At 29.8% G+C, this 27,117-nt stretch overlaps 9 protein-coding genes and 1 long non-coding RNA gene across 15 annotated transcripts; 4 read left to right on the plus strand and 6 right to left on the minus strand.

Annotated features, from left to right (window-relative positions):
* Positions 1 to 91: 91 nt before the first annotated feature.
* Positions 92 to 1,741, plus strand: LOC123274466 (vasopressin V1a receptor-like). Its single transcript, XM_044742082.1, has 6 exons — positions 92 to 192; positions 252 to 452; positions 523 to 617; positions 694 to 992; positions 1,321 to 1,467; positions 1,568 to 1,741. Exons 2-6 carry the CDS (start codon positions 264 to 266, stop codon positions 1,711 to 1,713), a joined length of 876 nt encoding a protein of 291 aa, XP_044598017.1. The 5' UTR covers positions 92 to 192; positions 252 to 263; the 3' UTR covers positions 1,714 to 1,741.
* Positions 1,742 to 1,782: 41 nt separating this feature from the next.
* LOC123274467 lies at positions 1,783 to 5,469 on the plus strand. 3 transcript variants are annotated; one of them, XM_044742086.1, is made up of 4 exons: positions 1,783 to 2,633; positions 2,707 to 3,103; positions 4,398 to 4,651; positions 5,449 to 5,469. In XM_044742086.1, the coding sequence occupies exons 1-4, from the start codon at positions 2,592 to 2,594 to the stop codon at positions 5,452 to 5,454; spliced, it is 699 nt and encodes a 232-aa protein (XP_044598021.1). In that variant the 5' UTR covers positions 1,783 to 2,591; the 3' UTR covers positions 5,455 to 5,469. The 3 variants fall into 3 exon arrangements, with proteins under 3 accessions (XP_044598021.1, XP_044598018.1, XP_044598020.1); XM_044742083.1 differs by lacking the exon at positions 5,449 to 5,469 and having other exon boundaries at positions 1,797 to 2,633; positions 4,398 to 4,936; XM_044742085.1 differs by lacking the exon at positions 5,449 to 5,469 and having other exon boundaries at positions 1,798 to 2,633; positions 2,707 to 3,085; positions 4,398 to 4,936.
* On the minus strand, positions 4,956 to 6,842 carry LOC123274461 (RAB6A-GEF complex partner protein 2). Of its 2 annotated transcripts, XM_044742073.1 has the most exons (5): positions 6,635 to 6,842; positions 6,338 to 6,564; positions 5,911 to 6,060; positions 5,183 to 5,837; positions 4,956 to 4,976 (listed from the first exon to the last, which is right to left on the minus strand). In XM_044742073.1, exons 1-4 carry the CDS (start codon positions 6,754 to 6,756, stop codon positions 5,194 to 5,196), a joined length of 1,143 nt encoding a protein of 380 aa, XP_044598008.1. In that variant the 5' UTR covers positions 6,757 to 6,842; the 3' UTR covers positions 4,956 to 4,976; positions 5,183 to 5,193. The 2 variants fall into 2 exon arrangements, with proteins under 2 accessions (XP_044598008.1, XP_044598007.1); XM_044742072.1 differs by lacking the exon at positions 4,956 to 4,976 and having other exon boundaries at positions 5,139 to 5,837; positions 6,635 to 6,841.
* A 383-nt stretch (positions 6,843 to 7,225) lies between these two features.
* On the minus strand, positions 7,226 to 9,093 carry LOC123274464. The gene is made up of 3 exons (XM_044742079.1): positions 8,952 to 9,093; positions 8,726 to 8,878; positions 7,226 to 8,117 (listed from the first exon to the last, which is right to left on the minus strand). Exons 2-3 carry the CDS (start codon positions 8,867 to 8,869, stop codon positions 7,335 to 7,337), a joined length of 927 nt encoding a protein of 308 aa, XP_044598014.1. The 5' UTR covers positions 8,870 to 8,878; positions 8,952 to 9,093; the 3' UTR covers positions 7,226 to 7,334.
* Positions 8,936 to 13,488, plus strand: LOC123274458 (tetratricopeptide repeat protein 30A). The gene is made up of 8 exons (XM_044742069.1): positions 8,936 to 9,072; positions 9,590 to 9,769; positions 9,835 to 9,900; positions 9,961 to 10,435; positions 10,526 to 10,690; positions 10,775 to 11,043; positions 12,444 to 12,851; positions 12,923 to 13,488. The coding sequence occupies exons 2-8, from the start codon at positions 9,704 to 9,706 to the stop codon at positions 13,445 to 13,447; spliced, it is 1,974 nt and encodes a 657-aa protein (XP_044598004.1). The 5' UTR covers positions 8,936 to 9,072; positions 9,590 to 9,703; the 3' UTR covers positions 13,448 to 13,488.
* LOC123274468 (nucleolar protein of 40 kDa-like) lies at positions 11,049 to 12,350 on the minus strand. The gene is made up of 2 exons (XM_044742087.1): positions 12,104 to 12,350; positions 11,049 to 11,793 (listed from the first exon to the last, which is right to left on the minus strand). The coding sequence occupies exons 1-2, from the start codon at positions 12,218 to 12,220 to the stop codon at positions 11,161 to 11,163; spliced, it is 750 nt and encodes a 249-aa protein (XP_044598022.1). The 5' UTR covers positions 12,221 to 12,350; the 3' UTR covers positions 11,049 to 11,160.
* A 15-nt stretch (positions 13,489 to 13,503) lies between the features above and the next one.
* Positions 13,504 to 14,659, minus strand: LOC123274465 (surfeit locus protein 1). 2 transcript variants are annotated; one of them, XM_044742081.1, is made up of 2 exons: positions 14,650 to 14,659; positions 13,504 to 14,481 (listed from the first exon to the last, which is right to left on the minus strand). In XM_044742081.1, the coding sequence occupies exon 2, from the start codon at positions 14,454 to 14,456 to the stop codon at positions 13,533 to 13,535; it is 924 nt and encodes a 307-aa protein (XP_044598016.1). In that variant the 5' UTR covers positions 14,457 to 14,481; positions 14,650 to 14,659; the 3' UTR covers positions 13,504 to 13,532. The 2 variants fall into 2 exon arrangements, with proteins under 2 accessions (XP_044598016.1, XP_044598015.1); XM_044742080.1 differs by lacking the exon at positions 14,650 to 14,659 and adding an exon at positions 14,555 to 14,615.
* Positions 14,660 to 14,697: 38 nt separating this feature from the next.
* LOC123274462 (26S proteasome non-ATPase regulatory subunit 9-like) lies at positions 14,698 to 20,575 on the plus strand. 2 transcript variants are annotated; one of them, XM_044742076.1, is made up of 6 exons: positions 14,698 to 14,879; positions 15,002 to 15,101; positions 15,183 to 15,385; positions 15,465 to 15,952; positions 16,017 to 16,342; positions 16,626 to 16,870. In XM_044742076.1, exons 1-4 carry the CDS (start codon positions 14,763 to 14,765, stop codon positions 15,693 to 15,695), a joined length of 651 nt encoding a protein of 216 aa, XP_044598011.1. In that variant the 5' UTR covers positions 14,698 to 14,762; the 3' UTR covers positions 15,696 to 15,952; positions 16,017 to 16,342; positions 16,626 to 16,870. The 2 variants fall into 2 exon arrangements, with proteins under 2 accessions (XP_044598011.1, XP_044598009.1); XM_044742074.1 differs by lacking the exons at positions 14,698 to 14,879; positions 15,002 to 15,101; positions 15,183 to 15,385 and adding exons at positions 17,196 to 17,576; positions 17,642 to 20,575 and having other exon boundaries at positions 15,786 to 15,952; positions 16,626 to 17,085.
* LOC123274471 lies at positions 15,603 to 18,773 on the minus strand. The gene is made up of 3 exons (XR_006511516.1): positions 18,684 to 18,773; positions 18,105 to 18,257; positions 15,603 to 15,672 (listed from the first exon to the last, which is right to left on the minus strand). It is a non-coding gene; the product is annotated as an uncharacterized LOC123274471 (long non-coding RNA).
* A 558-nt stretch (positions 20,576 to 21,133) lies between the features above and the next one.
* Positions 21,134 to 27,084, minus strand: LOC123274460 (cAMP-dependent protein kinase type II regulatory subunit). Its single transcript, XM_044742071.1, has 9 exons — positions 26,903 to 27,084; positions 26,271 to 26,807; positions 25,524 to 25,615; positions 24,454 to 24,537; positions 24,196 to 24,302; positions 23,811 to 24,069; positions 23,534 to 23,692; positions 23,323 to 23,425; positions 21,134 to 23,176 (listed from the first exon to the last, which is right to left on the minus strand). Exons 2-9 carry the CDS (start codon positions 26,482 to 26,484, stop codon positions 23,046 to 23,048), a joined length of 1,149 nt encoding a protein of 382 aa, XP_044598006.1. The 5' UTR covers positions 26,485 to 26,807; positions 26,903 to 27,084; the 3' UTR covers positions 21,134 to 23,045.
* Positions 27,085 to 27,117: the final 33 nt, after the last annotated feature.

Raw genomic sequence — 27,117 nt, forward strand, 5'->3', positions numbered from 1 at the left:
TCTAGTGATAAATCTAATCATCACATTAATCGGTAATTGTTTTATTTTCTTCGCTCTTTACTTGCGCCGTTATCATGGACGTCAACGAAAATTAACTCGCATGTATTTCTTTATGATGCATCTCAGTATCGCGGATTTTATCACCGGAATTTTCAACATCTTACCTCAACTCAGTTGGGACATTACATTCAGGTAATTAGTTGTGATAAAAAAATCCTTTCCAGTGACAATATAATACCAATAGATTTCAGGGGGGACCGGCAATGTGTAAAATTGTTAAATTTTTACAACCGTTCGGAAATTACTTGAGTTCTTATGTACTCACCGCAACAGCTATTGATCGATATCAGGCGATCTGTAATCCCTTCAGTTATTGCCGTACATCCTCATTAAAGTCAAGAGTAATGGTTTACAGCGCCTGGGTTTTAGCGTTCATTCTCTGCATTCCTCAAGTAAATATTCAATTGAATAATTTATAAATTATCTTGATCACTATTAATTATAAATATTTTATTATTTTAGGTGTTTGTTTTTTCTTATCAAGAAATTTCAACCGGCGTCTGGGACTGCTGGGCATCTTTTAGTCTTCTGTATGGAGAACGAGCCTATGTGACCTGGTAATTTTTATTTTTTTGCTACCAATAAACAATTACAAGTTATTATAATTTTTTTTTTTTTTTTTTTAATTTTCAGGTACAGTATTTCTGTTTTTCTGTTGCCTTTCATAGTTCTTCTTTATACATACGCAAAAATTTGTCTGGATATAAGAAAAAATACAGAAATTTCTCACCGCTTCGACCCTGTAAATGATGCGAAAAGAATGAACTTGAACCATAAAAATCGGCAGCCGTTGATATCACGTGCTAAAATAAAAACTATTAAGCAAATGATTACAGTTGTAAGTCTTTATATTATTACAAGCAGTCCGTTTATCGGGTGCCAACTATGGGCAACTTGGGATCCACAAGCTGCTAATTCGCCATTTATCAATGGTTCGTATCATAATACAGCTGCCCAATTTTAAAATACAATAACTGCAAAATTTTTATATCTGATTTTTTTTAGTATTACTGAATTTCTTATAACTTGTAGACCTTAATTTCAAGTATTTTTTCTTAAAAATATTTATATTCAAGTATTCTCTATTCATAAATTAAATTTTTTATCAATTGGGCGCGCAAACTTTTTTTTAATAAGAAAAATTTTTAAAAATCTTAAAATTGTCAGTTACTGTGTTTTGAAATTGGGCAGCCGAATATATCACTTATATATCCAAATTATTAATATTAACATTCATGATATTTATTCTCTGTTAAACAGGACCAATTTTTACGATTCTTACCCTAATGAGTAGCCTTACCAGCTGCGTAAACCCTTGGATTTATTTGTGGTTTAATCGTGAACTTCGAATTATTTTATTAAGCTATCTGAAGAAAATAATTTGCAATCAAAACATGATAAGCTACGGTAAAGATAATTTTTATTGAATGAATAAAATTTGTGGTTAATACTTATAATAAAAAAGAAAATAATAATAATTATTATTATTACTATTGTTATGATGTAGATAACGATCCGTCTTATAATTCAAATGGCAGTTCAACAAAGTCATCGATAATAGTAACAATGTTTCGATGTGCTGGATCAATATATCATCGGCAAACGTCTCAAGAAAGCTCAACAGATTTTATACTCATTCGAAGAGAGTCTTAGATTAAAAATAGTTTTAAATAATATTATTTAAAAAAAAATAGAATTAAGCATTTAATATAGTTTAAAAATTTTATATTTTTTTAACTCTAAACTATCATCTATTACTTAAATGGAATATTATAACAAGTTATTGGGACGATAATAGTTCGATGCACTTTCACTTTATTCTGTGAATAAAACTGTTTCGCTTCATTAGTATTTCTATTCAGACCAAATAGAAGAATACTCTTATTGTCCGCAATGTTTGTATTCCAACTTTTATTCCGATCTCGATGACGAGTCCCACCACCACAAATACTTATGCTAATGCGTTGCTCACCAGGGATGCTTTATACCACTCAACAGTCTTACTATATTTTTAATAATTTAATATCACAATAATTACTGTTTTTAATACCTCAATTTTTACATACATCAGCACAATGTAGACTAAAATGTATGGAGGTTTAATTGATATTAAAACAGATGTCTATAAAGAAGTATTAATAAGATTAGAGCGGTTGAAAAAGGGATCAAAAAGGGCACATCCATAGGTGGTCCCGATACTGTATTTTGATCAACTACAAACAATCGATGAAACCGACGGATTATGACGGTTAATATATGAGAACCTCTGGCATGAACACCTGAATACTTAACAAACGGATAAAATTAACATTAATAACGAGTGTCCGCCTCCGATCCACATTTTATCTGAAGACAAACTACGTTCCTCATAGTCACACGTGACATCTTCGATGAGACGTTTCGGGTCGTTTCCAAAATTTTAACTTACTCGAGTGAATTTTTCCATCTGTGTAAAGTTAGCTCATTTTTGTCTTTCACCTAAGAGTCAATTGATAAATAAATAAAATAATTAGTTAGTTATTTACTTAACTATGGAGGAAAATGATAAAAATAATAGTCAATCTGGTTACAAGGTAATTTTGATAAAAAATTTTATTTCTTTTTTTCCAAGATAATATTTTAAAGTAATTTGTGATCGATTTACAGTCAGAAAACGATAGTAATGACGACGAATTTCCACGAAGATCTCCAGTGCTATTGGATTTGGATAAAATGGTGAAGAAGTCCCATCAAATAATCGACGAACAGGAGTCTACTGCCAGCAATCTTGAACACCAAGGCTTGCGAATCAAAGAAGAACCGCTGTTCAATTCCTCCGTCAAAGAAGCTGCGTTTATCCGTCGGCAATCGCTGAGAAGGCGTTGGCAAGACGACTCAATTAACGAACGATCCAGTACTTCGGGGGATGGTGTTCTTGTTATAAGAGTTCCTGAACCTGAAACTGCTGGGCCTCACTCGCATCTAGAAATTTTGCATCAGACCAAAATAAAATCTGTACAACGCGAATCTGCTCAATCTGAGAAAGGTAGTAATAATTTCACAGGTAAAATTATTTGTTGTGTAGTTTGATTATTTTTTATTTTACTTTTAATCTAATTTTTAACTAACTATAGCGGGCTACTTATTTTACGGTTCTTTAGTTCTTTATCCGAGTGATAGTGTTGGTTTTTTTTCTCCTTTCGAGCTCGTACTTCGCGCTTCAGACGATGCTTTTCTTTATTGCTAGCCAATGATGATACGTAAGCTTGATAAATATTTGGATTACCAGGTTTAGCGGTGACTAATGTCATTGTTTTGTTCATTTCTTTAAAGTTGTCATTTTTCTTCGATCCTTTGTCACTTAGATTGCTACTTCCAAAGTCCCGTTTGCCCACAAGGGATCCAAAAAAATCAATAATTATTTTCCACCAACTTTTATTATTACTATTTTCATGAACTTCTTTCAATTTTTCATCATTACTCATTAAATCTTCCTCCGATGTTTTGTCTTCAATTTGATCTTTAGCTTTTTCTTCTATTTCTTCTTCATTATTTTCCAGCTCCGTTATTTCACATTTACTATCATTTTTATTTTCTACTTCAACGATTGAATTCTCTTCAGGCATTACTGCTATTAATTCCTTACTTACGTCGGATTTGATAGTTTCAATCGAAGTATTGTCTTTTAAAATTTCTATCTTCAGTGACGGTGATTCAGGTAAAATTTCAGGATTATCTTGATATCGATCCTTATCCAAATTTATATAATTACATAGCTCTCCAGCTCGAATAATTTTATGAGGACTTACAGAAACTGACGATTGATTACTTTCATTTTGGTCGTCGTACGACACCAAAGTAATTTCAGTTGAGGGTTGCTCGATGTCCAAATTATTGAACCGTTTTTTCTTCTTAACATTGCAGTCCATTGATTTTTTATTATCAGAAAGAGTTGGAAAAATTTTCAACATCGTCATGCGCTTCCTAGTATGAGGTAATGGTCGGCGAAAATAATGAGCATCATTTAATTGCGTTCCTTTACGGCTTCGGTGAATCTTCGTCGCGTCCATTTTAAATCCAATAGATAAAAAAATTTTTTTAGACCATGACTCACAACTTTTCTTCAATAAAATAAACCAAAAAATTAATTTAAATTGTCAATATAAAAATTGAATTACTCAATTAAAAAGCAAATCTATGCGTCAACTGTTTTTTTTTTTTTCTTTTTTTTATTTTAATTAAATAGCAACTTCACGTTTCATTACTTTAAGACTACGAATTAATGAATGAATAATTAATAACTAACAATTAAAAATGAATATTAAATGCTCTAATAAAATTTATAATTAATTTTTCAGATTATAAAAAATCAGCATGTGACCGAGAGCGTACGAGAATGCGCGACATGAATCGTGCATTCGAACTGCTGAGATCAAAATTACCAATTTGCAAGCCGCCTGGTAAAAAATTGTCTAAGATCGAATCGCTGAGACATGCGATAACTTATATACGACACTTGCAAAGTCTCTTGGAACCTCAGTATCCTTATGCACCGTGTAATACCGATGTGGCTAATTACTATGCAAACCCGTCGCCGACGAGCTCTTACGATGTTCAGCATCCACCCCGATGGGAATCTTTGGCTTACTATCGTTACGACTATCATGGACCTTTCGTACCGCCACCACCACCTGCCTTGCCTCCACCCCGAAGGCTCGCATCTGAATCAGATGAACAATATCGCTACAACCAACACTTGTAATTAATTCTAAACCATAAATTTTACCCAGTACAATTGTATTATCCAACTATCTATATCTATAATTCTGTTGACCTATTAATACTGTTATAAATACCAAATTATGTATAAAAAAATAATATAACTTTTTTATTAGTATTTTTGATTCTTCATAACAATTATGTGTTAAATATTTAATTTAATAATGACACTAAAATTAGCAGACACATGACAATTTTTTGGTTTTTCTTGATAAATATACTAGGTCTAGAAAATTATTTTTAAAAAATTGCATTTATAATTTTTTAGAACTTCTAAAGATGAAAATTTTTAATGATTTTTTTTTAATATAAATTTATTAAAAAAATTCTAAAAATTATCAGATGTCTCTCAATTTCAGTATCATTAATAAGTATTTATATGACAATATTATATTTGGTCTGTTGTATTGATGCATTTGATGGAGTAATCGACGGATAAATATGCAACGGAAGGTCCCAAACCATCGTTTCGACGTCGAGACTAGAAGGAGCTTGCCAGTCGATCGTGTTAGTCATCGGCATTTCTATAACTTTTGTTGTCGTTACGAATTCAAAGTGCAAACGCCATTTTAGTGTCATTAAATGCGTAAAAAAATCTGGCGTGACATGCAGAGGGATCGGCAATACTAGCTGTGAATATTTTAATCCGAGACAAACTTCGTGGTGTTTGTTGTAACTCATCCGCGAAGGGTTCCCTTTTCCACGCTTGTACTCGTCAGCAATATGCTCCTCGGATTGAAGCGCTACTGAGACCTGGACGCATGATACTGTTGCGTTTGAAAAATCAAATGTTCCGACGATGTCTTCACCTAGTTTGTAGGAATTTTTGAATAAACAAAAACGAACTACTTTTCCTCGTCCATTAGTTATGTTATAGAAATTGGGACTGCGACGAGCTGTCAGGTTCTGAAGAGTCTGCAGTGATATTTCTAGCGGGTTCTCACGTTCCTGAGTGTCCATAAAAGGATTATTGGGACTCAGATCGACGCTATCGTTACATATCGCCACCTCTGGTAACTCTGGAAATGTAATTTAAGTAAAAAACGTGACTCAAATTTGTCCTTGAATTAAAATAAATGCACAAATATTTACCACTTAGAGATAAGACTCTGAAAGGAATTCGGAGCAATTTTATTGGTGAGTTGACTCGTTGGGCTCCCACAGTTATTTTGTAAGAATATTTAATAGCTTGACCACGATAAGAAGGTGGAGCGTCACAAGGAATTGTTTCTCTATAAATATCTAGAAAAAATAATGAATAGTAGTACAAACTTGAATTTTATTGAACGTTTTTAATAACATGATATTGAAATTGGCAGACACTTGACAATTGTTTTAATTTTTTTTAAATAATAAACTAGGTTTAGAAAGTTATTTATAAAAAATTGCACTTATAATTTTTTAGTTTCTAAAAATGGAATTTTTTAAATAAATTTTTCTTGCTATAATTTATTAGAAAAAATTTAGAAAAATTGTCAGATTTCTCAATTTCAGTTTCATTTTAATAACAGCAGCTTACATGTCTTGCTTTCTCCTGGAGATAATCTTAAATCACAAAATAAAATCTTAGGTTTTGTATTCACCACAGCGTGACCGTTATCCTTTTGCCAGGGTGCAAATGCCGTCTCAGCATTTATTGCTGATGTACGGCTTGAATTTATTTTGTCAGTAATAACTATTTTGTCATTAGCTGAGCACTGACAGTGCAGTTGAGCACTTGCCCAAGCTAATCCTTCAAAGACATCACTGAAACATTAATTTAAATAAATTATTATAAAACTAAGTATAAAAAAAATGAAATAATTAAATAACATACTTGTAACTTTGAGACTTTTGATGAATTGGGTTCAGTGGGTTACTAAATGTAACATAACATTCAATAACCTCGCCAGAAAAATACACTGGCCCTTTTAATAACTTTCCAATAACTTCAATCATTATTAATTATTTATTTATTAAATTAATATTATAAATTATTTAATTAGTATCATTATTTACTATTTTGATAAATTATTTATAATACTTATTGTTGATAAATAAACAGGTGTAACTTGCTTTACATTTTGATAAACATTAGCATTCACATCAGCAGTTGTAGACGTCAATTGAGGAATCAGCTGACAGCTCCGTCTTTCGGAACTAGTTTGAATTATCGGGGTTTAATTTTGTAAGATGGCATTTAAAGTAATTAAAGATTTATTTACTTTAATAAAATTATAAAATATATTTATAATTTTTTTATACAATACAAATAGATTTACATATGTGTATATAAGTAAGTATAATTAAAATACACAAATATATCTGATTATCAATTGCTTAAAAATAAAATTCATAGCTCAAATAATTTTTTGATTATATACAAATCTGTTATAAAGCATCTTAAATTAAAATAAAAATTTTGATCACACATAATTATTATTAAAAAACCACACATTAAAATAAAATAAAATTTTAAAGTTAAAATAAAAATTGCACGTTAAAATAAAATTTATAAATTTGGTTGATTATTGCGATCAGAATAAATCGTGTGAATTATTCTTTGGTTCTACGATTATTTGTGAATCTTCGTACCTTAAATTAATATCCGAATCGTTGCTATTATCATCATTATTATTATTAGTCAAATCTGCTATCTTTTTTTCATCTGATGGAAGCAGTGAGTTCTCCCGCTCTATAGTCTCCGTTATTATATCAAACATTCTGTCATTAAATACACAACTTTTTGTCTTCACTGGAATTTCTTCCTTTGGTTCCAAGAGCAGATTGTCCATCTTCTTCCTCTTCTTTGGAGTTATAAATTCCACTTCGTTATTTTCTTCATTATCACTTACGTCAGTAGACTTGTCATAAACAGAATTAGATAATTTTTTAATTTCATCTTGTAAACTTCTTATCAAATTTTTTTTAGTTTTTAAAATAAATAAAAATTTTCTGTAAAGCGCATCTTCCATCTTATTTTTAATAGAAGTCATCGTCGTCATTGCCGATTCCATATCACTAATTGTCCGTTTTAAAGTTTCATTTTCTTCTCTATACCTTATTTCATTCTCCTCCACACTGGATTTACAAACTAAAATACCATGAACAAGATTTGAAAATAATTTTATATCTGATAGCGGTTCACATTTTATGGTTCCTCTTTTCCAAATTTTTCTTTTCCATGTTAATGTATTATTTTGTAATGAAAATTGCATCTCGTTATCCTTGCCAGCAAGTTCACTTCTCATTTCTTGTAAATAGTCTTCTGGTGTCTTTTCATAAATCTCTGCAGGTTCAGCCAATTTTGCTTTTGTAATCTGTAATTTAATATTACTATTACAATGTATTCAAACATAAAATAAAAAATAATAATTAATTAAATTGAGTAAGTTACTAATCAAAATTAATTTAGCAGATATTTAATAATTTTAATAATTTTTTTAACAAATAAATTTTGGCAAAAAAAAATTGACATGTAGAAATTTTAAAAAATTAAAAATGCAATTTTTTAAAAATATTTCCTTGCAATAAATTTGTTTATGAAATAAAATTAAAAAATTATCAAGTGACTGCTAACTCTAATAAGTTACTAACTACATATTATTTTTTTTTTAAGTAGAAAAATCAGTATACGATTAGACAGCCAGGTATAGTAAAAGGTCGAAAAGGTAAAGTGGAAAAAGCTATAAAATAAATTGCGGGAAAATTTATATACACTTCAGACAACGTTTATCAGAGACATCATTAGGTACTTAAGCATACAATAGGGCAATCTAAAAGTATTTATTGACAATAAATATTTTGCTCTTACCGATTGTACTATTGTACCGCAAAAAATAAAAGTAGGTATAACATGCTAATATCATTTTCAAGGACAAATTTTTAAAGCACTAAATAGGAATTGGATATTTAAAAAATTATTTACCTGTCCTTCAAGTGGCAAATCATCACTTCTTATGATATTTAATTTGACATATTCTTCACACCAGTGAGTAGTTAAAATTATTAATTTTTTATCAACGGAATTTATCACCCGACAAATCGTTACATCATTGGAATTAACATCCATTTTATAATTCTAAAAAAAAAAAATATATAAATAAAATTAATTAAACTTGTTCCAGATTACTGCGAGTGACAGATTAAGATACCTGTCAGTGTATTGAGAAGAAAAGGACTTAAAAAATCACAATTTGAGTAAGACTAGATCAACTGTCAGAAAAGCTTAAACTTGCATTAGCTTGTCTGACTCATTTCTGAAATGTAAACCCGGTAAGAGCCAAGTAAGCTGAAGCCACGCGTCCAACTGATATACCCTTCTATTCTCCGAAACCATTATATCCCTACTCTCTCAATAGAAATCAGCTGATTGTATGGTCTACAATTGTTCATAGACGACGCTTTTTAGATAACATGACTGAGCACATGTGTTAATGCTTCGGAGTAGTTTTTATGATATAAAAAATATTTTAAAAAATTAGTAGAATTATCAACTAGAAATAAATAAGAAATATATTTTTAAAAATAGTTAATTTTAAATTAATAATTTAGAGTAAAAATTGAATTATAGAAAATTACAAAAATTACATTAAAAAGAAAGAAAAATTCATTTTTTGTAAATGATCTGTTCAAATAACTACAATTTAAAAAAATCAATCATATTTTTATATTTTTTTTTCTTAAAATATGAATAAAATTTCTAAAATATATTGATAATTTTTCCTGAAGAAATAATAGTCGTAAGATCACTGTCAATAATTAATGATAAATATAAAAATAACATATATAGAACTGTCATGTCCTACTGAGGTTGTCATGGTAACCACTTGAGAGCTAACACAACATAACACGTGGTAGCGTTATGTTATTCTCAATGAGTAGATAGTACGACTTACACAATACAATGACAAGCTTTATACAAAGTATCCACATACGAGATGGAGAATATACAAAAATTATTTATACTATGGTATGTATTAAATTATTTAATTTTCATTTCAAAGAAAATTCATTGATTTAAACACCTTTTTATAGATCAAGGAACAACGATATACAGATAGTATTCATGTGCTGACGGATCTCCTGGCTTCTCACCCTGACGTATGACTTTTCTTAATAATTTTAAGTAATTAGATACTTATCTGATAAATTTATTTTCAGTCAAGACCATGTTTATCATTATTGGCTCATTGTTATTTTTACACCCAAGATTTTATCAATGCTGCTGAGTGTTACGAAAAACTAGTGCACTTGTGTCCAGAAGAAAAACTCTATAAGCTTTATTATGCGCAATCACTCCATCAAGCTTGTCTATTTCAAGAAGCATGGAATGTGTGTCTGACAATTGCTAATCATTCAAATTTAGACAATCACGTGAAAAAATTGCAAGCAGCTATCAAGTATGGGCAGGAAGATATCATAGCTGTGAAAAATTTAATCGACCAGTGTCCGCCTGATGACATTGACACAGAAATTAATTTAGGATGTATTTTGTATAAAGAGGAACAGTATGAAAAAGCATTAAAAAAATTTCTAAGCGCTTTACAGATTGCAGGATTTAAACCGCACTTGTCTTACAATGTTGCTTTGTGTTTTTATAAATTGAAAGAGTATTCATCATCTTTAAAACACATTGGTAATTACAATTACTCACAATTTTACTTAAATAAATATTGATATTCTTCATCTTAATTTAATAATTTTCTAAATTGATATTTTTTTACAGCTGACATTATTGAACAAGGAATCAGAGAACATCCAGAGCTAAGTGTCGGAGTAACAACAGAAGGAATTGAAGTTAGAAGTGTTGGAAATACGTTAACTTTACACGAAACTGCTTTGACAGAAGCTTTCAATTTAAAAGCTGCAATAGAATATCAATTAAAAAACTGTACGAAAAAAAGTTTTTTACATCTTTAAACAACTGTTAATTAAAAATAAATATCTCGGGGTAAAAATAAAAAAATTTTTTTAGACGATGCAGCAAAGGACGCTCTTACGGACATGCCACCTCGTTCGGAAGAAGAATTGGATGCTGTGACATTGCACAACCAAGCTTTAATCAACATGGACACTAAACCGAATGAAGGTTTCGAAAAACTTCAGTTTTTGCTCCAGCAGAATCCATTCCCACCTGAAACATTTGCTAACTTACTTTTATTATACTGCAAATTTCAATACTACGATCTCGCGGCTGACGTGTTGGCTGAAAATGTTCACTTGACTTACAAGTATTTAACTCCAGTAAGTATTTAAAAGTAAATTAATTTATTTAATAATTAAATATAAATAATAAAGTTTTGTATCTTTAATTTTAATATTAAAATTATTATTAATATTATAAGTAAAACAATTCTTAAATTAGTCGGAAGGTTTAGATCTAGAGTGTTTACATTTTTTAGAATGTTTTTCTCGATAATCATCACTCGAATCGCTAGAACTCTCACTGTGTTTTCTTTTTTTTTGTTTCGAGTGTTTCTTCTTTTTCTTCTTATGTCTCTTTTCCGCTTCATAAGAGCTATCATCAGAACTGCTGCTAACAGACCGTTTCTTCTTCGACTTCTTCTTTTTAACTTTTTTAGATTTTGATTTTTTCTCACTTTTCTGAGCTTTTTCTTCAGGTACTTCTTGCTGGACAAGCTGTGGTGGTTGTACTGGTTCATTTTCAATCTCTGGGAGTATATCATACTTTTTACCATCGATTGGCGTAAAACAATCATGCTCAAAATGACCTTTTAATTTACATCTTTTACAAATAGAATTTAAGACTGCTTGAAGTTCGATGGGCTTTCGTTGCTTCGGCATTGGTTTTTTTCTTTGCTCTTCTCGGTCAAGTTCTACGCCATTCGGATCCAAATCTTTACCATTACCTTGATTTACAAATTTCATAGACAATCCTATTTTTCCATCTTCTCCGATCGATATAATTTTGCACCAGACTGATTCTCCACGTTTCAATATTTCACTCACATCATCAACCCATGTTGAACTCACCTAATTAATAAAAAAAAAATAAATAATTAAAAATATCTGTCACTATAAAAATTTTAATAATTTTACCATGAAAATTAATTTAGCAGATATTTAATAATTTTTTTAACAAACAAATTACAGCAAAAAAAAAAATAGAAAAAAATTTGACATACCGAAATTTTAAAAAATAAAAAATGCAATTTTTTAAAAATAATTTTTTGGAAAAAATCTATTTGTTAAAAAAAAATTAAAAAATGGTTTCTTTAAATGCTAATTTTATTGTCATAATTTTACCTATATTTTAAAAGTAATTATTTAAAAAAATCAATACCTGAGATTTATGTATGAGACCTTGTTGTTTACATCCAGGAATTTCGACAAAAGCTCCATAATTTTGTACAGCAGCTACTTTTCCTTGAAAAATCACATTTATTTCACAACGCGTCATTTTCAATACCAATCAATTCCTTGTTTCAATTTGTAATCATACTTTGCAGTGTTTACGACAATTAAAACGAAAATCGATCAACACATTATTTATTTGAGGTTAGAGGGAAAAAACAAACATCAATATTTATATACCAGGGCCGTACTAAGAAAATTTTCGTTTCTAAAATTAAAAATTGCAAAAAATATTTTTTTTTTTTAATTTCAAATTTATTTTTTTTTAGTATCTTTATGATTTCTTGGATGCATTGATAACTCAGCAAACCGCTCCTGAAGAAGCTTACAGAAAGCTAGATGATCTTGCTAATAAACATTGCGAGACTTTGCGCAAGTTAGCAAAGCAAGTCCAGGAAGCGCGACTGAACCACGATGAAAATGCTGTTAAAAAAACAGTAAATGATTACGATGAAACATTAGAACGATATATTCCTGTGTTGATGGCTCAAGCGAAAATTTATTGGGAGCTGGAAAATTATGTCCAAGTTGAGAAGATATTTCGCATGAGCGCTGATTTTTGTAATGACCACGATGTTTGGCGGCTTAATGTAGCTCATACTCTTTTTATGCAAGAAAATAAATTCAAAGAAGCGACCGGCTTTTACGAACCGATTGTTAAGAAGAAATATGATAATGTAAATTTATAAAGTATTATTACTTCAATTTAAAATTTACAATTTTTATAAATATTACTTTTTGGTTTCAGATCTTGGATGTAAGTGCAATAGTTTTAGCAAATCTATGTGTTAGTTACATAATGACAACCCAGAATGCCGAAGCTGAAGAGTTGATGAAGAAAATAGAAAAAGAAGAAGAAACAGTAGCCTTTGAAGAACAAGATAAAAAATTATTTCATTTATGTATAGTTAATATGGTAATAGGCACTCTTTATTGTGCTAAAGGCAACTACGAGTTCGGAATCTCAAGAGTAATGAAAAGTTTGGAGCCTTATAACAAAAAACTGGGTACTGATACGTGGTTCTATGCTAAAAGATGTTTTTTATCGCTTCTTGAACAGTTAGCTAAGCAGCTTGTTGTCCTCAAGGATTCAACGATTCAGGAATGTATTCAGTTTTTAGAACAATGCGAAGCTTATGGTAGAGATGTTTCCACGATAATTGAGCAGCCTTATGATATTAATGAAGTACCATTAATTCCTGAAGCCAAACATACTGTTACTTATGAAGCTCGATTTTTGAAAGCATTGTTTCTAAAAATACAAATGTCTTAGTATTATTTTAATATAATTTATTATTACAGTTTTTAATGATAAAATAAATTAAATTATTATAAGTGACTTATGTTTATTGACAAAATTACAAAAGTGGTAGTTTTTGTATGTATAATCTGTACCAAAACCAAGATGTTATTATTGACAACAAGTACCAAGTAACAATATAGCTAAAGTGTTCATTCCTCAGATACACACGCGTCTGTCCAGCAATTGGACCACCAGGTGCACCATCACGTGCTACCAAGTCAAGATAAATCGGATCAGCACAGGTAGCCTCTGCCATGGCTCTGAGATCTCTATGGAACCATAAATTGCTCTCAGGTTTATTCTTGGGCATAAATGGTGGTCGCTCTTCATGTAACCTCAGTAATCCTGTTATCTCGAAAGTGCCTGGAATATGTGCTAATTTTTTAACTGGATACTTGTCTATCCTCGTCGGAATCCAGCCTCGGTTGATCAAAATTGTCAGGTCACGATCTTCTAATTTGAATGGAGTAATCACCCAGAATCCAGTACGTCCTCCGCCTCCAATTATACCACCTCCGCCTCCTTTTTCCGATGTACCAACACCGTCAACAATCAAACTTTTTGGACCTACTGTAAACTCTTTCTCATACAAGAATTTTCCCTTTACTTTGATGGGACAGTATTCCATTTCCAATAGCTCTGACAGATTTTCTGGCAAAGGTTTTGGTTCAGAGTGCGTCCTTCTGTGGAGATCTTCGAGCAAATTAAGTTTCCATTTACGCCTCTCTACTTGCCAGGTACCAAGAATAAAAGTCACGATTGGTACACCAAGCAAAATCCATTTTATGGGACCTGATTCATTTTTTTGCTGTTTCTCATACTCGGCTACTTCGGCTTTGGAGTCAAAAAGCTTAGATTTTGGATGAGCTTCCTTGAATCTTAAATTAGGCTTTGGTAATTTCTGATCGCTTAAACATCGTAGGTTTATTAAATGGCTTCTGAGTCTAATTACCCCGGATGTAAGTGATAGTAAACTCATTTTTAACAACACTGTTTATCATAACCTCAATGACAGATTTAAATTTATTGATAAATAAATTAATTAAATAGTTAATACTTTTAGTTTTTTATACTCACTGATAATTTTATAAATTTATAATAATAATTTAACTTTTTTTTTTTAAATTGTCATTTTTTTATGATGAAAGAAAATACTTAATTTAAAAAGAAACTAATAATTTTTAAAAGCAGTCAGCTGTGATACAGCCCTGAACTAACGTTTTCATCATTTGGAGGGAGAAAAAGACCCGAGTGAAGTGAAATCTAAAATGCGAAAATAAAAACAATGAAAATGGTTGTCGACATGGAGCTCGAAGATGCGAAAAAAAATGTTTTAAAACTTATGGAGGAAAAAGATTCAATTGAAAGTAAGCTACAGGAATTGAGGATTATTTTAGAAAATGTAAGTTCATCAAATTATTTTTATAAATTAAATACTATTATTTAAGTACATACTTTTTGATTACAGGATGACTTGTTATTTTTTTTTAAGATCAAAAATAATCAAATTTTAATAATTTTTAGAATCATGTGGGGATGAACGAACCTCTGGTAGATGCCGAAGATTATCCTCGAGCTGATATTGACGTTTATCAAGTGCGACAAGCCCGAAGCAGGATTATATGTAAGATAACCTGTACAACATATTTTTTACTGTCATAATTAATTTTTTAATTATTGGAATTTAATAAATTTTACTTTTTAGGTCTTCAGAACGACCACAAGACTTTGATGAAAAGAATTGAAGCTGAATTACTCAAAGTACACTCACTAGCAGGCAAAAGTGGCGATGAACCAGCTACTAGCCGAGTAACAGCATCCGAAAATATCCCAGAAGATGATGAAGTTCCAGGGGAACCATTCCTTCGAGTTAATCTGGTGTCTTCTGGATCTCCTGCTGAATCAGCGGTAAATTTTTTCACCTATTCTTGATTTTTATTAATTTATATTTTATATCTCACTTGCTAACTTAAATATAATATTTCAGGGCATCCAATTAAATGATCTTGTCATAGAATTTGGATCAGTCAATGTTCAGAACTTCAGAACGTTGAAAGACATCGGAGATCTTGTGGAACAAAGTCGCTATAAGGAGATTATAGTGAAGGTTAAGCGCGTGGACATGAAAGTATCTGTCCTGACACTGACACCTCGACCTTGGGCTGGCAAAGGCTTGCTGGGATGTAATGTCATACCTGTAGAATCAGTTGAAAGATAAAGATACTACTTCATATTTTCTACATTTTTTTTTTCATATAAATCTTATTGATTATTTATTATAGAATTAATAAATTAATCGTTCTTGTACTTTTTATTTTTTAATATCCCTATCGATCTAATCCTTTGATCAGGGTCCTTGATTTGTAAAACAATACTTATCCTCCTCAGATTTAATCCTTTTGAAAAATAGTATAAATAGTCCAGCTTCTAACAAAGTTATCAGTATAAAATAAAATGATCTCACGAGTGTTCTTCGTAAGTTATTTAATTAAATTTTTAGTATAATTAATTTTAATTATTAATGAATTAATTTGAATAGTTACTAGGAGGAGTTCTTCTACTAGGAGCCGATTGTCAAGAAGATTTTAAAGATCCTAGAACTATAGAACCATGGACATTGGTTTATACTGTACAGCCTTACTATCAATCTGAAGCTCTGGTCAATTTTTGGAAATCTGAGAAAAATGTTAAAATACCTGGTGAATTTTTTACATGGCCTTCAATGAGTAACCAAGTTCTAGATAAACCTAGTGTCAATGATACTGTCACTAGTAATCAAATAAATTCAAATCAACATCAGCACGATTCAACGCCTCAGCATCCTGAAAAAAAAGTTATGTCTGAAATTACTTACTGGCCTCCGAGGTATTTATTAACTGAATTTTATCAAATTTTAATATGATACTGAAATTAGCAGACACTTGAAAATTTTTTGAATTTTCTTAAAAAATAAACTAGATCTAGAAAATTATTAAAAAAAGAAATTACTTTTCTAATTTTTTAGAGCTTTTATGTATGGAATTTTTTAAATAAATTTTTCTTGTTATAATTTTTTTGTAAAAAATTATCAGATGTCTCTCAATTTCACTATCATCTCTTAATTTAACATAAATATTTTATTTTAAATAAATGATCTGAATTTTTTCAGAAAATCTAATGATCAACGTCCTCCATTTGTCATCCCTCGTTATTTTGACTCCGTTTGAAAATCTATTACGGACATGATTGAGGAGTCACTAGCCTGGACTAGTGGTCGCACATTGAACACACGTGACTTTAAAATTTCTCATGAAAGTTCTTAATAAATATTCATATAAATTTTAGTGACCAAAAAAATGTAGTTTTATGATTTGTAAACTTTTACAAATTAAAATAAATATAATATGCAAGATATATTATTATTTTTATTTTCAAACAAACATTCCTTAGTATTTAAAGGTTAAACATATACCAAATACATATAAATATTATTGAGCATAACAATCACCAAAAAAAGTTTTATTTCATAAGACAGTTGTTTACATAAAATTATTTTATGACAACTATTATAGAATATTAAATCTAAAATGTCAACGATAACAAGGACACTGAAAAAAGCAATCAAACCGGTAACTTGTTTATATTTTATTATTTTATATTCGAAACGTCAAATTGAGTTTTGTACTTTGTTTTTTTTTTACTCCATTAAAAAAAAAATTAAAAAATAAAAAATTTTCAGGTTCACTTATCAAGATTGAATTTCTTCACATCAGCTTTTAGATTAGAAGGGTCTGAAAGACTACAGAGTAAACCAGAAATTGACAAACGAAAGGCGTTTAGTGAAGAAGAGGAGTTATTGATAGTTAAAACTATCAACAGTTGCTCAGAAACAGATTTCGAGAGGTATGATATAAAAAAAGCCCAGTTAAAGAAGCTTATAGATTACAAAGAGAGGAATGGAAAATTTGAGACCTTCAGTGATGTTCTTGTCACCCAAGATGTGCCTTCGTTGATAAAACTTTGTAAGTCTATATTGAGTGGAAGAAAACCAAAAATTACTATCAAAACTAAACCCGTAAGAGCCACAACTGTGCCTGCAGTTGATAGTGCTACAAAAGAGGTAAGCATGAAATTTATATTTAATTTTATTTTAAATCAGTAATTAATTTACGTTCAATTTATCAGAGTATAAAATCTGTGGTCGGCTTACACATTTGGAGCAATACGATAAGCTGGGCGCTGCTCCAAAAGAATAATTTGACTCAGTGGGAACAACGGAACATTGAAAATCCATCAAAATCAAATTTAGTTTCTTTAATTAATACAGTTAGTAGTATAACCGAGCGAATACCTGACGCAGATGCTTATGTTATGGAAGCTGATCCTTATACATCTATGAGTAAATTAAAAAGTGCTGCTTATGTATTTTATGTACAACGACAACAAGTTATTTCTACTATTATCAGCATCCTGGGTATGCGTCGACGATTAAGCAATAATTATAATAGCAGTAGTACCGAGGACCAAAAAATTAATAATTTTTTCATGATGGCTTCGCGGTCTTCGGCCAAACGATTTAATTTGACTGTTGGCAATGAAATAATGCCCCCAGAATCTATTATTAAAAATGTTTTAGAAGGTAACTTACATCACAAAATATCCCATTTTCCAAAAATTGCAGTTGACGCTGACGTGATTTCCAACTATAAGTCATCCCACGGTATAGATCGTGATCAGCTTCATTCGGCCTTGCTAATTGCTCTGGCTTTTGTTGACGTTGTTCATCAAGATGATACTGTGGCTAAATAAAAAACAGGAGAATCTAGTAATTGTTAAAAATGAAGGTTTATAAAAATTTAAATAATATAAAAAAATTACAGGTAGTTGGAATTAATAAATGACAAAGAAAACTATCATATTATTATTATTGCGACGTTTTGACTCTTTATTAAGCCTTCATCAGACTCTGACTACTTTCATGTACTAGTTATGGTAAGATTTTATAGTTGGTTATAATAATTGTAATAGAGCGCAATAGAATTAAAATTGTATTTATGAAATTATGTATGTATTTTTCAGAGCTTGATGAAGACTCAATAAAGAGTCGAAAAGTCGCAATAATAACAATAATTAATTAACAATAATCCAACTACCTATGATTTTTTTGTATTATTTTATGATTTTGGATACGATAGAAAATGGAAATGTAAATAATATTTTTAAATACATAAATAATTGTAAGGTAATTAAATGACTATCAATAATCCAGGTCCATTCATTTATTTATTTATTTTTTATATATTAACTTTGATTACACTATCTATTTATTTTATTGTTAGATATTTATTATTGTTATTAAACTTCTCAAATAAGTCTCTTGCTTCAGATAAATTCCAGTGCGCAGTACAGATGCATAAGGTATATTTAGTACATATATGTTATGATCAATAAATATATATGAATTGACAGTGATAAAAGTTTGTAGAAGCTTGAGCATAAAGACTTATTCGAATAGTCAGATATCTATTAGCTTCGATAATTGGCAATTATATCTTTTATCTTTTTTATTTTTATTATTATTCTTATTGTTATTATTATTATTATTTTTGTTTTTACTTCATAAATAGTTGAGTAAAATAACGATCAACTTAAGGACTAGAACAACTTATAATCTATGAAGTAACAATACTTCCGACGCGAATGCTGCTTATTATTTAATCTGATAGACTTGAGATATTTTTATAATTTTTAATAAACAAAATTAGCAACCCGTGATATAATTTTTTTGGTAATTTATTATTATTATTACTATTATTTTGTTGGACTGTTAAATATTGAGTGATATGATTATTTAATATTTTATTATCCGACACGACCAGGCCAGCTGCACTCGTGCGTTAGTCATTATATCACGACTTGCTAGATCAGCATTCGGAGTCGGCAATGATATTTTTATTATCTTTTTTTTTTTGTTCAAGTTGACATTAATTTTATAATTTATAATGGAAAAAAATTTATACCTCGCCGTCAGATAAATTTCTTAATAGATTTGCTCTCTTATCTCACAATAGAAGTAAATTTAATAAATTTTTTTTTCATTTTCATATACACTAACTTTGATCTTCTACTTATGATTTAGATAGTACATTAATATAACTGATTATTCAATAATAATAATTATAATAATTATCTGTCAATAAAGCGCTACTTGTGTGCGTAAACATTTAAATAAATATAAAATTTAATGACGTGTGTGCTAAGCAACGTAACGTCTTAAATAATGTACACTTGACGTAATGGACACGTGCTCAATTTAATGGACGAAGACATACAGTAAACATCAACCCTTCTTATTGAAATGAAGGGTTTAGTTATATAATTTATAAATTTTTATTTATTTTCTAATTTATCGATTATGATCTTAAACTTTTTTTCTTTCAAGGAGATTCATACACAATGTAAATTAAATAAATCCATCTAATTATTTATTTTTATGTTAAGCCATTACGACCTTCTCAAGCAAGCTCATTTATCGATAAAAGAATCATAAATAATAATCTTTACAAGACAATCATAGAGAAGATATTGTTCAATATTGCTTTTGCCGTAAATTCCTTAACTTGTTTTTTCATTTTTTATCATAAACGCGATACACACAACCTTCTTTGCAATTGTTTTGTGTCACAAACGTTATGAATAACATAAAAATCATTCTATATATAATATGAGAAATCTTTTGTTCGACATATTCATATATCTATAATCGTAATAATAATAATAATGACAATAATAAATTGACTAATATAATATAAATAATAAAACGTTTAACGTGACTTTTATACTAATGTGCCTCGAAGGAAGCTCTTATGTTATTATTTTCCATCTTTGGAAAATATTTATTACAATGACACACATACATGACTTAATAACTTACGTAATTTTAATATTTCCTTTATCTCTTCTTATTAACTCACTTACATATATTTATAATTTTTCAATATAATGTAATATTAACCCAGACAATTATTTTATATATCATTGCACATATAAATAACATTCTTATAAATTCTTTCACGATCATTAAAAACAAATGAGATTATTTGAAATATTTAAATTATATAAAAAAAAAAAACAATAATAAGAATAGGAACACTTTTTCACACTGATAATTCAAAAAGTATTACTTTCATAATTCACTTATCATAAATACTGTTAACATACATTTAAAATGACAATGACAATTGTAATAATAAATACCAACAATTTATATTAAATATATAACACAATAATAAAGATATATTTATCTCAATAAATTTAAATAAAATTTATCGCTTTTTTTGAGTTCTTCTAAAAGCTATTGTACGTAAAGACAATATTTAATATAATTTTAATATATATAATATATATATATATATAATATATATATATATATATATATATATATATATATATATATATATATATATAATATATATATATATATAAATAAATAAATTATAATAATACAATGTATGTATGTGCTTCTCGCAATTATTTTTTGACTCTATTTAACTACAAGAACAATGCCCAAGTGATGTCAAGGTAAAATAGATACTGATATTACATATATAATGATTTTATATTCCAAGTGTTCAATTGCACACAAAACTTGTTTTCTCTTTTATGATATATTTTTTATTTTCAGTTATGATTGGATGAGATCGAATTTACAATTCGATAACATACAATCATCACTTGACAATTTTCAAATCAATTTTTTTTACGTCCTAGTCACGGAAGAACATTGACTCAATAAAAAAAAAAACACGATTAAGGGCAGTAATAACAGGTTAACATTGACATATAAACACACACTCCAGATGTTTGATTGCCTAAATATATATATATATTTTTTTTTACTTCAGATTATTGAGGTATCAAATTTAATTATTACCCTTATCATTTTTTTCTGATGGTGAATTTCAAATAGTTGGTATAAAAATAATACAGTAGTTCAATACTCTAGAAACATGACATTATCTACAATCACTACGTACAAATATCATCTTTGATTAAATAATAGACTTCACTTGGCTAGGGTAACATAAAAATCTACTGTACGTGTGATCAAAAGCTCGATTGTTTTTGTTTAATTACTAAATATGTAATTTATTCATTTTTTTTTTTTGGCAATTAAAGAGCGAATTGATACGTGATTTAATTAACACACTCTACAATTATCATCAAATCTTCCAAAGATTATTAATTATCAGAGAATTGAGTTTAATTTATAAATATATATATGAGACACGCGAGGTATATATCAGATAGTAATTGCCATAAAAAATCCAGTATAGGTAATTTAATGAAATCGATATAATAAGAATCGACGAGATTCGCTCTTGTAATTATATTAAGTGTGTCAGTAATATTATCCTGCTGTGTACGTTAATGGCTGGGAAAACGACTTTTTACTACTGCACCTGGATTTACATTTATTCATATTTTTATTGACAATAATGATATATGTACGCAAAATTTATTACTTTAAATGTTCATTATTCGCAAGTGAGTGTTTGTTTCGTAGCAACGTATGATCTACCGACAGTTACGATATTTTTTTCATTTTTTAATCTAACAAGCATTAATTTAGAAAAACAAAAGATATTTATACAAATAAATAATTTCCGTTAGCTAGAAACATTATTAGTTTTATTGGTTTTTCTTTGCTATTATTCCTCACATAATTACTAATTTATATCACTGGGAAGTTTCTTGTATTATTCTCACTGGAACATTTACTGGGAACAATGAATGAATGTACGCGAAACATCAAATTAATTAATCTATTAATGAATATGCCTCTCATTAAAAGTATTAATTTTTTATATAATATATAGATACAAGTGAGAAAGACTTTAACTTGATAAATTAATAAATTGGTTTTTTTTTTAATTTATTTTTTGGTCTCGATTCAAAAATAAGAGAGTGGAAAAACAATCGGCACATTCTCAAATATCTCTCCATCTTAGTACGGTAATTGATTGATTATTATTATAATTATTGTTAATATTATTTTATTATTATTATTACTATTATTTTATTGTTAGTTTGTTTACCGTACGGAAGATTTTAATTAAGTCATAATAAAATTGTTTTTTTAATACTTTCCAATCCATTACAGTCTCACGTGATATATTCATAACTTCATTGCGATAATAAACTCTCCGTAATTGTGCTTCCATAATACGAAAGTGATTGTACTTGAAAATTGTTTCATTTTTTTAGATTTAAATAGGTATAAATTTTGTTTAGCTACAGATATAATACTCACATGATGAACTTATATCATATATATATTTATAATTAATATTTATACTTTGTTTTCACTTGAGAGCAATTGCGCGAGTGACATCCATCAAGGATGAAAAAAAAAATATATGTATGTATATATATATGTTTGTATACTTGTATATATACTCAAAATACCATGAATGCAATTGTTTTTAAGCGGGTGTTGAAGAATTAGGTGCTTATATCGAGCGTCAGTATATCGTGAAAATTACCATAAAACGACGCGATGCCCTTAGGTTGTTACCTGCCTGGACATTCATCGGATGTCGGAGATGTCAGTTTTACTGCCAAATATCTTTATTAATTGATCTTCATAGTCGTCAATATTGCGCTTCATCAATTCCATACAAGGACCAAGCAGCCGTTCAAAAGCCTCGACATCCAAAACTTTAAAGTAAAATTACAAGACAAGTTAGTCGAGGGTTCAAATTAAGTATGGTATATTCACTTAGGCTGAGTAGAAAGTTTAATCGATAAAGTTGATGCTCAGATACAGATACTAGGAGGGACATTATATTGTGTTGTATACTTACAGGCAAGCTTGACATTTCCAACTGCGTATGCAGAGGCAGCGCGTGGCTTGTGTGTGACTAGAGCCAGTTCACCTAGATAACCACCAGCGGGTACACGATTGATCTAAAAACAAAGATAATGATATACAAAGTTTAGTTATCTCAATAATATAACACTATTAACAACTTGTCGGTGCATCAATAAATAGGATGCATCTAAATGTCAACTTACCTCTACCTCACGACCATTTTCACCGATAATCGTGATCCTAACAACCCCATCCTCGACAAAGTACATCCCATCGGCCATATCGCCTTGACGGATAATCTGTTCGCCGTCGGAAAAATGCTTCGGAGCTAATGCGTCAGCGAGATTCATTCGTTCATAAGTCTATAATAAACGAAATTCATATCATGTATTTGTATATATAAATATATATGTATATATTAGTTGAATGGGAATAAAAAATCAATGACCATGGCATCGATTTGTAACAGCCAATACAAACCTCGAGCGACTTGAGCATCGGGACTTTGTTGATCAAATTCTCGTACATTTTACGTTTCTTGTATGCAGACTTTAACAATATACGTCGGAATGTTTGCCGATCCATGGCCCACAGTGTGCCTTTCGTGATGGCTTTAATAGTTGCTGCACGTGGCATATTGTAAAGAAGCGCCAATTCTCCGAATGCTCCGCCGTTATCGTACGTGTGGATCAACATATCCTTGCCTGATGGATCTTTAACGTATACCTCAAACTTGCCTCTTTAAATAAAACAGATAAAACGTATAAATAAATAAAGTAAAAAGAGCAACAACAAAAAATCCATTTAAATTCAAATCGCATTTAGTTTGCTTAAATGTCATTGGTCGTTTTAGTTCAAGGCCTACCTCTCAATGACGTAAAAATTATCACCATCATCGCCCTGACGTATGATATAATCTCCCGGTTCGACGTTCTTTTCAAACATCGCATCCAGTACATCTGCCATTTGTTCCTGAAAACATTTCAATACAAATCAGATTATATTTTATCGGCCTTTGACACTAACGAAATATCGGAAATATTGAACGAAATTCTAGAGTACTGTATACTACTTCTATTGTTATGCCTGCATACATATATGTATATTAATATTGGGTTTATACCTTATCGAGAGCACGGAATAGAAGAATATTTTTAACGCTCTCGCTCAGCCTCTGCCGCTGTTCGTCGCTTTTTGGATACACCATCTATTTAAAATAACAGAAAATAATAATAATTGAGTTATTAATATTTTATCAGTTTTATCAAAAGATTCTTATCAGATTTTTTTTAATAAAATTAATTAATTTAAAAAGCGTAGTAGGGAGCATGAAATAAAATAATTAGAAAAAAAAAAAACTTTAGAGTTTGAGAAACTACAAGGCATCTAGATAATTGTTACTTCGCGCATGTCATGTGCTTTTTTACATCGACCCTGCGGCTACATCACCTGTATCTATTTTTCATGAAAGACAAATAAAAATTTTAAAAAACAATAATAATAACAATCAAAGAAAATTCTTTTAGAACCTTAGACTTATTCATTAACTCGATAGCTTCATAAAAAAGTTCTGCTAACGCGGAAAATATAAGTGGTCGTTATTATTGCGAATTAATTGAAGAGGTCATTACGGTAATTAGAAATAAGATTGTTGACAATAGATGACGATGATGATAATAATAATAGTCATAAATATTATTATTATTACCATTAATATAAAAGTAATAATATTGGATGAGCTAATTAAAAGTAAAAGGAATATTTTAGCTGAATGAAAAGGCTAGGCCTACTCTACGTGTACATTATATTGGACAACCTGTCGACATCATATCGCTTGAATTGTCCCGTACACATTACGTATATACCGGGGTTATCGAGCATGTGCCCTGACGTCATAAAGGCTTTTTTATCACACGCATGATCGAACAAGGCAAACCTTTTGTAATTCTCAAAGAGAATCAGGTGCAAATGACGAGAAACTCTCTTGGAGAGCGCGCTCGGATGGTATAGCAAATAAAGTGAAAACTAAAATTTTGTTCGTATCTTGTAGAGGAATAAAATATCTAAAAATAACCAAAATCCTCGTAATAATATTCGATGAATATAAATAATCAATAAGTTAACTAATATGAGCTGATAAAATAACATTAATTGTAATTAAAAGTTATTCAAATATATAATAATGAATTTCACCTTGGCACCCTCATCTTCTTCATCTTCCTCTGGATCATAAGTTTCTGCGAAGACGCTTTTTCTCCTGATAGCAAATCTACCGACGGGTGGCTCTGAAAATTTAATACATACAAGAAAATTAAAGTTATTTATACCAACAAGTTAAGTCTAGCGTGGGTTTATCAAACTATTGAAATCTGTCATCAGATTCAATCTAAATCTCAATCGCAGTTTAATCGACAACAATACACGTTATATGATCATTGTATTTAACCCAATGGATAATAAAATGATTAACGTAGTGCAATAACAAGACGGTAAATTTTGATGACATTTCCTGATAATGTAATACCAAGTATTTCTCTGTTATATATTATTTTAATTTATAAATAAACAAATATATCTTCGTAGTCGGGTTTCAATGAAAGATTGAAATGAAGTTTATAGATCAAATTCATAATCATAGTCCTAGCATATGTATATTAATTTACATAAATTACGGAATAGTATTTGCACAGATGTTAACTTAAGACAGTTACAATTTTCCCTTGTAATTTCTATTTATATCAAAATACAAATGTACTCTGTACACCGCCTTGAGGAATGTCCAATTGTTGAATGCCATCAAAAGTGGAGCCAATTAGAGCGAGTACTCTCTCAAATAACTACACCTGTTTGTTAATATCTCAAGCAGAGAATTCCAAATGATAAATAAACAGTGCAAAAGAAGGAAAAAATTTTAAATAAAATAATAAAAACAAAACTCACCTTCCTCGACAGATTCGTCGGGTGTTGATGAACACGTAGCATTAGATTGGATCAACATTGTTTGTCGATTATCACGTAAACGAGTAAAAAATTCAACAGCATAATCAATTATGTCGCCAGGTTGCTCGAGGAGATAACTGATCGTAAACTCAAGTAGTATATTCCTGAGGTCTTCGGGCACCGTGATCTTGCCAGCGTTTCTTTGGCAACTCATCGTCGCGCCCGGAGAAAATCGAAGCCGACCGCCGAGAGTAAACTCGTGCGCCGAGGACGTGAGGCCGTACACCACCACTTTCTTCTCTTGTGATTATTATTATTGTTATTATTATTATTATATAGGCCTCTATAAGCTTATTAATACAATATGTATAGTAGCTATTGATATATATGTATATCTCCTATATATGTGTATATATTTATACAGACTTTTTTTCACCCAAGCCGTTTATTCATCCGCAGTCTCTTTAAGCGGATCAATCTCGTCCAGTAATCACCAATAAATCTTGAATCTTCTCACTATTGTAACGTAACTCCAAACTGTTTATAAAAAAAAAACACAAAAATTTTTTCAATGATCAAAAAGTCAAACGGAGATGGACTGTACGTCCTCTTGAATAAAGCTGCCCTCTTACCTTATAAATCCTCAGGATAAATAACTCGTTCTTATCTCAAACTACAGTCCAATATCTTCTAATAATAAATATTAATTTTTAACTAATCATTTAATTGTTTACTGGTAATTTTATCACTTAGGAATCTTTGGATTGAGTTACAGTAATTTTTTACGCTTCAATAAAACGGTGAAACACCCACAACCGTGCGACCCACGGCCCGACTTGACGTCCGC

The sequence above is a fragment of the Cotesia glomerata genome, unplaced genomic scaffold (genome assembly GCF_020080835.1).
Source record: "Cotesia glomerata isolate CgM1 unplaced genomic scaffold, MPM_Cglom_v2.3 scaffold_37, whole genome shotgun sequence".
In the NCBI taxonomy this organism is placed as follows: Eukaryota; Metazoa; Arthropoda; class Insecta; order Hymenoptera; family Braconidae; genus Cotesia; species Cotesia glomerata.

What these genes read in the sequence shown, in the direction of transcription:
- LOC123274462 (XM_044742074.1), top strand. Translation starts at nt 17,044, where the DNA reads ATGTCAACGATAACAAGGACACTGAAAAAAGCAATCAAACCG. An exon ending in TGAAAAAAGCAATCAAACCG is followed by an intron (nt 17,086 to 17,195) that starts GTAACTTGTTTA and finishes AAAAATTTTCAG; the next exon opens with GTTCACTTATCAAGATTGAA. An exon ending in TTGATAGTGCTACAAAAGAG is followed by an intron (nt 17,577 to 17,641) that starts GTAAGCATGAAA and finishes TCAATTTATCAG; the next exon opens with AGTATAAAATCTGTGGTCGG.
- LOC123274464 (XM_044742079.1), bottom strand. Translation starts at nt 8,869, where the DNA reads ATGGATGTTAATTCCAATGATGTAACGATTTGTCGGGTGATAAATTCC. An exon ending in ATTTGCCACTTGAAGGACAG is followed by an intron (nt 8,118 to 8,725) that starts GTAAATAATTTT and finishes ATTAAATTACAG; the next exon opens with ATTACAAAAGCAAAATTGGC.
- LOC123274466 (XM_044742082.1), top strand. Translation starts at nt 264, where the DNA reads ATGTGTAAAATTGTTAAATTTTTACAACCGTTCGGAAATTACTTGAGT. An exon ending in GAACGAGCCTATGTGACCTG is followed by an intron (nt 618 to 693) that starts GTAATTTTTATT and finishes TTTAATTTTCAG; the next exon opens with GTACAGTATTTCTGTTTTTC. An exon ending in TAATTCGCCATTTATCAATG is followed by an intron (nt 993 to 1,320) that starts GTTCGTATCATA and finishes TCTGTTAAACAG; the next exon opens with GACCAATTTTTACGATTCTT.
- LOC123274460 (XM_044742071.1), bottom strand. Translation starts at nt 26,484, where the DNA reads ATGAGTTGCCAAAGAAACGCTGGCAAGATCACGGTGCCCGAAGACCTC. An exon ending in CGATGCTCAAGTCGCTCGAG is followed by an intron (nt 23,693 to 23,810) that starts GTTTGTATTGGC and finishes CGTTTATTATAG; the next exon opens with ACTTATGAACGAATGAATCT. An exon ending in TGGAAATGTCAAGCTTGCCT is followed by an intron (nt 23,177 to 23,322) that starts GTAAGTATACAA and finishes TTTACTTTAAAG; the next exon opens with TTTTGGATGTCGAGGCTTTT.
- LOC123274461 (XM_044742073.1), bottom strand. Translation starts at nt 6,756, where the DNA reads ATGATTGAAGTTATTGGAAAGTTATTAAAAGGGCCAGTGTATTTTTCT. An exon ending in CAAAAGTCTCAAAGTTACAA is followed by an intron (nt 6,565 to 6,634) that starts GTATGTTATTTA and finishes TTAATGTTTCAG; the next exon opens with TGATGTCTTTGAAGGATTAG. An exon ending in CAGAGTCTTATCTCTAAGTG is followed by an intron (nt 5,838 to 5,910) that starts GTAAATATTTGT and finishes TTACATTTCCAG; the next exon opens with AGTTACCAGAGGTGGCGATA.
- LOC123274465 (XM_044742081.1), bottom strand. Translation starts at nt 14,456, where the DNA reads ATGAGTTTACTATCACTTACATCCGGGGTAATTAGACTCAGAAGCCAT.
- LOC123274468 (XM_044742087.1), bottom strand. Translation starts at nt 12,220, where the DNA reads ATGACGCGTTGTGAAATAAATGTGATTTTTCAAGGAAAAGTAGCTGCT. An exon ending in GTCTCATACATAAATCTCAG is followed by an intron (nt 11,794 to 12,103) that starts GTATTGATTTTT and finishes TTTATTAATTAG; the next exon opens with GTGAGTTCAACATGGGTTGA.
- LOC123274467 (XM_044742083.1), top strand. Translation starts at nt 2,592, where the DNA reads ATGGAGGAAAATGATAAAAATAATAGTCAATCTGGTTACAAG. An exon ending in ATAGTCAATCTGGTTACAAG is followed by an intron (nt 2,634 to 2,706) that starts GTAATTTTGATA and finishes ATCGATTTACAG; the next exon opens with TCAGAAAACGATAGTAATGA. An exon ending in AGGTAGTAATAATTTCACAG is followed by an intron (nt 3,104 to 4,397) that starts GTAAAATTATTT and finishes TTAATTTTTCAG; the next exon opens with ATTATAAAAAATCAGCATGT.
- LOC123274458 (XM_044742069.1), top strand. Translation starts at nt 9,704, where the DNA reads ATGACAAGCTTTATACAAAGTATCCACATACGAGATGGAGAATATACA. An exon ending in TCCTGGCTTCTCACCCTGAC is followed by an intron (nt 9,901 to 9,960) that starts GTATGACTTTTC and finishes ATTTATTTTCAG; the next exon opens with TCAAGACCATGTTTATCATT. An exon ending in CTTACAAGTATTTAACTCCA is followed by an intron (nt 11,044 to 12,443) that starts GTAAGTATTTAA and finishes ATTTTTTTTTAG; the next exon opens with TATCTTTATGATTTCTTGGA.